The sequence below is a fragment of the Papaver somniferum genome, chromosome 6 (assembly GCF_003573695.1).
Source record: "Papaver somniferum cultivar HN1 chromosome 6, ASM357369v1, whole genome shotgun sequence".
In the NCBI taxonomy this organism is placed as follows: domain Eukaryota; kingdom Viridiplantae; phylum Streptophyta; class Magnoliopsida; order Ranunculales; family Papaveraceae; genus Papaver; species Papaver somniferum.
This window is the reverse complement of record NC_039363.1, coordinates 9825753-9836036: the sequence shown is the minus strand read 5'-3', so window position 1 is coordinate 9836036 and position 10284 is coordinate 9825753. Positions and strand designations below refer to the sequence as shown.

General features: G+C 36.4%; 1 protein-coding gene and 1 long non-coding RNA gene across 2 annotated transcripts; both read left to right on the top strand.

Moving 5' to 3' along the window:
• The first annotated feature begins 2558 nt into the window (after positions 1-2558).
• Positions 2559-4613, top strand: LOC113286882 (ethylene-responsive transcription factor RAP2-4-like). The gene has a single exon (XM_026535516.1). It carries the CDS (start codon positions 3120-3122, stop codon positions 4362-4364), a length of 1245 nt encoding a protein of 414 aa, XP_026391301.1. The 5' UTR covers positions 2559-3119; the 3' UTR covers positions 4365-4613.
• A 1786-nt stretch (positions 4614-6399) lies between these two features.
• On the top strand, positions 6400-8333 carry LOC113285417. The gene is made up of 3 exons (XR_003328648.1): positions 6400-6669; positions 6834-6938; positions 7725-8333. It is a non-coding gene; the product is annotated as an uncharacterized LOC113285417 (long non-coding RNA).
• Positions 8334-10284: the final 1951 nt, after the last annotated feature.

Below are 10284 nucleotides of genomic sequence, written 5' to 3'. Positions count from 1 at the left end.
GATCAACAACACATCTCTAATGAGGAACATGTTTAAGAATAAACATGTTCAAAGAACTCAGCATCCTAGATTATGTAATAGTATTCACAACAAAGTCAGTAAAATCACACCAAAGTATGAAAAATCAGAACACACAACCAAAAATCTATATGTAGAAGTATACTTATCATACCTTATATGAAGACACAATCAACATTTTTGGTTTCTATCTAGTTCTTCTAGGAAGAGGAATGACAATCTTAGTCAAACACCCCCACACTTTGACATATTCATAAGAAGGTCATCTACGTTTCCATAAATCATATGGAGTTTCATCTGATCCTTAAGGGTACTACATTCAGGATATACTAGTTAAGAGGACTGCCTCCTCCCACAAGACCGCAGGTAATCCTGAACTAATCAACATGGCAATTATTATTTCCTTAAGGATACAATTAATATGTTCAAGGCTTCTAATTGGTTTTCAACTTCAAGTTTATACATCTTAAGGCTTCTAAGGCATCATCCTTATCCCTAAGCAAGTATACAAGATAGTACCTCGTACAATTATCTACGGAAGTTATAAACCATCTTTTACCATAGTGGTTTTGGGTTGAACTCATGTCAACTAGGCCTAACTGAATTAATTCTAAGGGATTAGAATTACTATGAACATTTGTGCTAAAAGATTTTATAGCATATTCATTTCACTTTTGTGTTCAAGATCCAAACTAAATTTGGGTACGAAGCCTATGCTAGGCAGTTTATGCATTGACTTATAATTTTACGGTTCCAAGTCTACCATGCAAAACATTCAAAGATACAAGAAAGCACAAGAATCAACTATGTTCACTTCATCAGATTTTCCTTCAAACTTATATAGACCCCAAGTCCTATAACTGTTGCCTAAAAAATCAATACCCTTAGTTATAACAAGTTTTCCACATTTAATTAAGATCTTCAATCTTTTACCATCTTCAAGAGAACAAGATACAAGATACAAGATTCTAATATCCAAAAATCCAATTAGACATCTATTCATTCACTCCTAAAAAACGGTTTAGGTAAGTCGAAAATAACAGTTCAGGTAAGTGGAAAAATCAGTTTAGGTAAGAATTCATGTATTACTTACCGATTTACAGCATGTTTGGTTCAAAGAATTGAATTCTTAGGAATCCGATTTCGGGGGAATGTGGCCAATTCCTTGAACCAAACAACCCAAATCAACTCTATGTAATTGAGAATTTTGATTCCTAGGAATCCAATTCCCTCCAAAATAATAGATTTACATTGCATTGGTCTACTAGTATAATGGAATTGGATTCCAAGGTAAAAACAAAAGTAATTGGAATACCTCAACCAAACAATAATTTTTTGAATTTCAAGTTAGTTAAATTGGATTACTCCATAATTGGATTTCCAGGAATCCAATTCTTCCAACCAAATGAGCTCTTTAGGGTAAAAATTTAGGAGTTTCTCAACAACCGTACTACTGCTCTTGCAAATACAGTCGTAACTAGCAATGTGGCTACCTGACCTTGATAGTTTCAGACGTTTAGTAAAGCATTTTGTAGTAAATTTCGAGAACAATGCACATCAATAGTTAAAGCTTCATAAAAAACTTGCCAACTTTTTTTTTTTGATCAAGTGGCATTAATGTCACACAAAAATCGTCGAAATTTGGACTCTTCCATGTTATGCAACGCTATCAATCTAAAAAAACTTGCCAACTTTTTTCTCGATAAAGTGGCATTAATTTCACACAAAAACCGTTGAAATTTGGACCTTTCCATGTTATGCAACGCGAGCAATCAAAAATTATTGTAGATTGATGTAAAAAACTTGCCAACTTTTTTTATGATCAAGTGTCATTAATCTCACATAAAAACCGTCGAAATTTGAACCCTTCCATGTTATGCAATGCGATCAATCTAAAATTATTGTAGATTGATCTAAAAAACTTGCCAACATTTTTTTTTCCGATCAAGTGGCATAGTCTCGCACAAAAACCGTCGAAATTTGAACCCGTCCATGTTATGCACCCCGAATCAATCTAAAATTATTGTAGATGAAAATCGTTTTTTAAATGGATGATAATCTACGTTAACATCGAGTGCACGCTAGAAGCTACTTTTTACTTTTCTCTTCTAGGGTTTTTGAATTCCTTGACGGGGGGGGGGGGGGGGGGGGGGGGGGGGGGGGGGGGGGGGGGGGGGGGGCATTGCCCTCACGAGCCATCATTTGATAGCGCGTTAAACTATTCATGAGACGACTTCTCTTCACTCTTCTCTACTCCAAGTGAAGAAAAAGCTGCTATTCAATGAGCAGCTAACACGTGTACGGTTACCGACACCAGCCCTCAACCAACAAAACACGTGTCAGTTTCAGATTATCCAACCAGGTACGTGTCAAAATATGATTGCCTCAGGGATAGATCATATTGGTTGTAACGAAATGGACGTGTGGGGCAGAAAGATAATTAAAATTTTTTTCAATGGTCTAGATTCAGAGAGAGAAATCTTAACAGAAAACTGTATTTATAGGCATGAAGGTTTGGCCTAACTTCTGCAGAGTGTTCATAAAAAAAAAAAAAATTCAAGGTGAGGTTTTGAGTGATCAGATCAAATCAAAATTTTTTATTTTCATCATCAAAGAAATTTGCAATTGAGTTACTGCTGGTTATTGAAATCCCCCCCCCCCCCCCCCCCCCCCTTTTCCCCTCTTTTTCTGTTAATCCCGCTTCTCTGTATCCCCTTTCTGTCTGCTTCCTCTGTTTTCAAAAGGTCTTTAAAGATTTTTCAAAATCTAAAGTCTGGGTTTGGTTTATTAATCAGAATAAAATCTGGGTTTTGGTTTGGATTTGTGTTTAGATAGTTTTTTGAAAAGCTAAGTGGTACACAGAATTGAGATTCAGTTTTTTTTTTTTTAATTTTAGTTTTTTGTTATATAAATTTGCTTTAATCATCTTGAAAGAGGGTTTATTTTTGTTTCCCTCTGTAGAAATTTCATCTTTACAGCTTTTATAGCCTGTTTACTTTAATTTTGTTAAGAAACAGGTCAGATTTAAGCTTTTTTTCTTTTTCTTTTGTTAGTTTTATTATTATCATCATCTTAACTTTACTTTGATTTTGAAGTTAGAAATGGCAGCAGCTACAAATATTTATGGTAGCAGCACCTTTAGTAGTAGTGTTAATGGTGGATCTTTATATAATACAGATCCATTTAGAGGAGAGTTGATGCAAGCACTTGAACCTTTTATTCATAACAGTGCTTCTACCACTTCTCCTTGTTCATTTTCTTTATCTTCATCTTCATCTCCTCCTTCATCATCATCTTTCTCATCTTCATCTCCTTTTTCTTTATCTTCAACTTCTTCATCTTCACAGCCTGATTTTGGTTACCCGGATTTTTGTTCAACATCTTCTACGGATACCCAAATGTTTTCTCAAGGGTATTTTAGTAATTATGTGCAATTATCATCAGCTGTTCTTGATTCTTCATCTCCTTCTTCTTTCAATCTTAATCATCTTACCTTAGCCCAGATTCAACAACTTCAACAACAGATTCTTCTTCAACAACAACAGAATGCTTACATGAACATGATTTCAGAACATCAAACAACCCAGAATTCATACCTAAGTCCAAAATCAATTCCAATGAAAGCAGTGGGTTTATCATCACAGACAGCCAAACCCACAAAGCTATACAGAGGAGTTAGACAGAGACATTGGGGAAAATGGGTTGCAGAGATCAGACTACCAAGAAACAGGACAAGGCTTTGGTTAGGTACTTTTGACACTGCTGAGGAAGCTGCCATGGCTTATGACAGAGCTGCTTACAAGCTTAGAGGTGATTTTGCTAGACTCAATTTCCCACATCTGAAGCACCAATTATCAAGTGCTGGTGATGGGAAATTTGGAGATGAACAAAATAAACCTCTTCCTTCATCTGTTGATGCAAAGCTTGAAGCGATTTGTCAGAGTTTGGCTATTAATAACTCTGCCTCACAGAAACAAGGGAAGATTTCCAAACCAGTTAGAGTTTCTAGTAAGAAGACTAAGAAAATCATGGTCACTGAAGCTGCTGCTGTTGTTGATTCAACTCCATCAGTGGTAGTTCCAGAGAAGGATTCATCATCATCAAAATGTGAAATGGGTTTTCTGGGTTCATCATATTCAGAGGTTTACAAAGTGGGGAATTCATTGTCACCACCATTGAGTAGTAGTGATGATGCATCAGTTTTATCATATTCTTCACCTGAATCTTGTATTGAGATCCCAGATTTCACAGAACAAGCATGGAACAATGATTGTTCTTCATCAGAGAATTTCATGTTGCAGAAATATCCCTCTTATGAGGTTGATTGGGCTGCTATCCTTTCTTAGAAGTTCAGTTTTTATTTCTCTTGTTCAACTACTGCAAATGGGTTGTTTTTTGAATCATTTGCATAGTTAGTGTTAATGGGGGTTGTAATTAAGGGTATTAGTGATTAAGTTTCTTTTTTTAGTTTTTTGCCTGTAAAAATCCTCAGGTCTGCTAGTTTTTTTATCTTGCATGACCGTGGAGTAAATTTCTATTACTAATGTAATTCAGATTATCTATTTATTTTTTAATCTAAGTACTAAGTAGTATAATTTATTTGTGATTTACAAGAAATTAGCATGTGAGTTTGTCTTTAACCAATATCTTGAACAAAGATTAAACTAAATCTAAGATCAGAGACTCTGGTAATGAAGTACAATGAACTTGAAGGAAGAAAACAGAGCATTACTATATGAATTGTTGAATTAAACCAAATATTCCGATGCTTGATTCTATTTGAGTCAGAAATAAAATGTGCAATTAGGTCTTCTATAAAATTGAGCAACCTCAGTTTCTTGACTGGTGTGTTGTGCTTGGCATTTTGTATATTAGCAGGCAGGAGGAAGCCAAATATTGCAAACAGGCTGCAGCAATGCATAACCAATGTGCGTATTAAGTGTTGTCTTGATAAAGTTATACAATGAACTTGTACAAAGAAAGCAGAGCACTTGATACTATTTGAGTCAGAAATGAAATAAACATAAGCATTGGATTTGGATTTTAGGTAGATTTTGTATCAAGGTTGGTGAACAACTTCTTGACTGATAAATGATATTTTGACTGTGCTTGGCAGTTTGCAGGAGGTCATAATGTGACCCAGAAAAGGCTTGAGCCCATAGGTGATGAAAAATCAAGCCCAGAGGTCCAGGAAGACTAATATTTTTTATGGATATCATAAGCAGAAGTCAGAAACAAGTTCAATATTGTTGCTTCTAGAAGTGTTTTCGTAGTTGTTTATCAAACAAACTTCTGGCTTTTCTGTTTTCAGAAACCAAAAAACAACTTCTACAGTGTCATCCAAACAAGCTATAACCCGAATAAACGTAGCAATTGGAGTAAGCCATATATTATAGGCAGGCTGGAGAGGAGCATAAACAAATTGCAATTTCGGACAATTGTTTTACTCAGTCGTTTCAAAGAGTTGAGGCCTTTTGGTTGTGCGACAAGCGAAACGGTAGTGCTGCCTTGAGGCTGGCCTGATGCGACACTCCTCCAACCATACAAAAAGAATGTCTCTACTTTTACTTAAAGATTCTTCCTCCAACTACAAACTAATGAACATCAAAACAATGGGGATGATATGTTATTTTTTTCTTGTAAACAATCATTAGAATCTCCGCAGAAGTTGAATTTGAAAGCCACCACCACCCACCACCACAATCTCTTTATTCTCTACATGTTCACACCACCACCATAATGAGTAAAGCAAAAACGAGAGACTCTGAATATATCTTATTGGAGAATCAGGAATCATTACCAAGATGAGTATGTTGTTGTCTTTTCAGTGTTATCGCCCCCTTTAAAGTTTTTGTTTCGTGGGATTCTAATGGGGGTACAAGTTTGGTTGGGGTTGTGCCAGTCCCTTGCCAATGGATGTACTGTCTTATATGGAATTTCGATACTCCCCCAAAGAAATTGGTATACCCCATTAGCAGCATTGTTTTGTTATTGCGACTACCAAGTCGTAAAATTAGTCTACAAAGTCTAAAGAACTCATTGAGAGACAAGCCTAGAAAAGAGCTTTGGGAGTTTTAATAATGTAAAGGAACTTAGACCAAAACCCATATGCTTAGATCACTTCAGGGTTCCGTTCAAACCGTCATACAAGTTTTGGTGCCGACGACTTTCGAACTCAGATTACTGGTAATGTCTGGCAATATTATAACGACATATGACAAGTTACATGACTGTCAGAGGCTCAAATACGAGATCGCTATGATAAAAGAACATCTTACTATAATAAAAGGGATCTTTTCAACGGATCGACAGGAAAATACGAATTTGCCCCTCCGTGTTTTATATTTTTCTGTTCCGTCATCATCAAAAGCAAACGGACGAAAAAGCTATGATCTTTCACTTCCCGGTAACTCATTCCCAAGATTAAGATCACCGAGGACTGAATCAAAATCGCAGTTATAAGCGAAAAATTTGGGAGTGATTTGAGGGACATTTGCTGTTTTCAAAAACCCATCAAATTCTAATTTCAAATCAAACCCATCACACTAATCTTTCCCCAGAGCAAAATCACCAACATGATCGAAATAAAATTAAACAACTGAAATTTGGATTTCATCATCACCTACAACGTTTTATATCTTCGTAGAACAGGTTTGAACACAATTACCTCTTTTTGCCGCTTCATTGGTTTTGTAATGCTATGCCTATCCGGTGATCGATAAAATTCCTATGAGACAAAATTTGAATTTTCAAATTGAACTTCAGTTTTAGTCGATGTTCTTATATTTTAACGGATTGATTTTTAAATTTTTCAGGCGAGGAATCCCGCAATACTCCATAGTCCATATGAAGTTAAAATTACTATTCCAGTGGAATGCTACGAGCCCATTGATTTGACTTCATTCTTATAAAACTGTGTGGTAAGTTTTTTTCTATATGTTTGTGTGCATGTATCTTGGTTACTTTCTGTCTCCAAATCTCTAAGTGAATTTTTTTTTTTTAAAACTAAACAAAATTCTTTTGATTTTAACAACTCTCGATATGTTAGTTCAGAAGAATCTCAAATGCACATGCTAAATGTCACGATGGTCTTAGCAATTGTGTCTCAGTCTTGAACTCATTCTCAATACGCTCAGCTTCAGGAAACTGCAAATATTGTCCACCTTAGCTTATGTTAAACCTAAATGCAATCTAAGTTTTTGAGTTTAGCTAGAGCAGAAGAAAATCCGTTAACTTGGACTACTTACACTTTCACATATAGCCGTGTATGCTGGATCATTTAAGTGTGTAAATGAGGTTCCGGAGTCAACAATTGCACTAAAATCCAGCAGGTCACTTAGATTTTTCCCCACTCTCTGGTGAGTCACACTAACTTCATAATATGTTTGCCTGGGAATAAGTTTTAAGCAAATAAAATAAGAAACTCTTCATCAGTAGTATAAGAAAGCAGAGAAAACAAGAGAACTGAGACTGAGAATGAATGTAGTTTCTTCTTGGTCTAAGCTGCCTTTGCCCACAAAGCTAATTCTTCCAACCCCATCAGCTCCAAAACACATTGACTTCTATGGAATAGTGGAATCCATGATTTGACAATCGTGTTTTAGATAACAGGCCGCCATATTATTTACTTTACATGTTAAGTGTTCTCCAGTCTATAGGTTTTAACTGTTATCTGTATCCTCTCTATGCCATATTTCATTTTGCAGATAATAGGAAAGATAGTGAAGCTGATGCTATAAGACGATGGGTGTTGTCTGGCTAGGTTCCTGCATGTATGGATTTCAACCTTTTCTCTTTAGCTGAGTTCTTAAAATGTGTTTTGATGTTCAAGAATAAGCGTGAAAAAAATGCATGCCAAAAGAAAATAGTAAATCTTAACATGAAGAATATCAGTGATCAACTCAACAGTAAGGCTGCAGACAAGTTAGTGATGGCAGCGGACCGGACGGTAACTGTGGATATGGTCAATATTATGGCGAATATAATTGCTTGACTGTACACTATGCTATGCAGAAGAACATACTTTTCTCTTACAAAGGGGGACGAGTCTTCCTTGACGGTTTCTTTACGAGGGCAGAAAATTATAGTTTCTTTGATGAATTTAGGGGTCATAAATGATAAGGCTGTTTGTGGAAATTTACACCGTACGACACTTACAGCGAAATAAGCAAGTATATGTACTTTTAGTAGAACAGACACTCCAGAGTTTCATTGAAATAAATGGAGTGTAAATCATGGCTTCTGTAGGTAATTTTCCAATTTCTTTCTTTGTACTACAATTTGCTGTTAATTATCTTGCTTCTATATTGCATCTACATATTTTGGTATAGATCCATCCCTGAAGAGTCTACCAAGACTCATCATAAGTGCCTTTGGTTTGCTGCAACTCCAGACGTGCTTTTGTTTACTCTCCATATTTTGTAATGGAACGACAAGTCGGCAAGTGCATCGCACGTGCGTCTTTGCTAGTTAGAATTAAAAAGATACACTATGGTGTTAGGTTGGCTCATGAGGCCTTGCGCAGTTAGGTACCAACTTCCATCACCAGAACTCAGACCATTCTAAAGTTGCTTTATGCAGAGGCAAGGCCATCTGATAGCAACAGAGACAGATGCGTAACCATCATTCTTAGGGTCCATGCTCCACTGGCCGCTGCCTGTACTCATTTCTTTTTCCAATTGAGTAGTATGATCCAATATATTGGCTTAAAACAACAACAAAGAGCCAACTAGATTTCTGCAACTGCAATATCACCATGACACTAGAATATCTAAAGTGACCCCTCAATGGTGACATCAACATTTTCTTCTTTAAGTAAAATGCTAACAAAATATCCCTCATTCTCCTCACCTTGCCTGTCTCATCTAATTCCAATCAGAGAGATCCCCAAATTTTGCTTTAGAGAAAAGTTTGGGATTTGTCACTGTAAAAGAGAGAAATCCAGCACATTACCACTTAAGCAATCTACTAAAACTGACCCGTAAAGCAAGAGAAGCCCAAGCTTGTCTGTCTCTTCTTTTTCTATAGGAGGAACCTTCATCAATTGAGCTTTTTAGATGAGAATCTTTTGACTTTCACATTTTTACACCTAATTGTGTGCTTTGGAAAGCAAAGTATTTTCCAAAACTTAGAAATCAAGAGAAAATTCAAGTGTTAACTTATCTCATAAAAGAAGAAGAATAAAACAAGAGACAAAATTTTTAAAGGGAGATATGGAGTGTAACATGTATGAACTTTGTGTGGATACTTCTTGGTGGTGATGATGGTCCAAGAAGAACTTTTGGGACTCTTTCTTTGTTTGTTTTCATGAGCTACTTGCTTGGCTTTGCTCTATTGTTTTTGGGTGGTGATGGGAGATTTGTCTTGGCATTCTTTGCGGAAAAGTGTATGAGCAAAAGACATGGGAAGGTGGGGGAGTGAGATTCTATATTCCTTATCTTATCTTGAGAGATGAGAATATTATTGAGATTGCAAAACAATTTTGCGAAGTTTATCATTTAATAGGGAAAGAAATGTGACTGATTTTCTGCTTCTTTTTCATTTCCACATGGGATTGTGGTATATCGATTTTGATGGAATTTTTTTTCTTCCACGTCAAGGTACTTTTAACTTCGACCAGGTAGGTCTTCACATCAATTTTTCTAATGAGGACTGACGGTCCACTGATCATGGCGATTAGTTTCACAGTCCAAGACTCGTGGCACCAGACTGTCATGTTCTGATCATTCATCATAAAAGGAATGCTACCACCGGGACATGCAACCACGGTTATTACATCACCCCCTCTTGAGAGTGACCTCAGTTATGGTCCCTTGACCAGGGTTTCAGAAGTAATATTTCTACGACTGACAGAAGCAAGACGGTACTGCAAGCACCATGCTCATGTATCAATCAAGGGTTCCTGATCTCAAATGACTCAATAACATTAAAATCCTTCACCAACCGTTCAAGACACAAGCGAATGGTCTAATGATACAACATGAGTGTTTTACAACAAGCTCGCCTGAGATGATTTTACATTGCCACGCACAAAACAGCGAGATGGGAGAAATTGGCAAAGAATCTAGGGATGGGTCATATACCATTCTCTTCGTATGGATGTTCTCCACAATATATCCAAAATTCATAGCAATTGGAGAAACGAGCAAAACGATGTGACCAAAACATTGGATTACATACCAGCTGAAAAATTTCTAGAAGTCTCTTGGAAGTTTACTGTTTCGTCAATTTCGACCCTTAAACGTGCTCAAAAGCCGAAAATCTTCC

Bases quoted from the DNA above. Each gene is read 5' to 3' on its own strand.
- LOC113286882 (XM_026535516.1), top strand. From the start codon at position 3,120: ATGGCAGCAGCTACAAATATTTATGGTAGCAGCACCTTTAGTAGTAGT.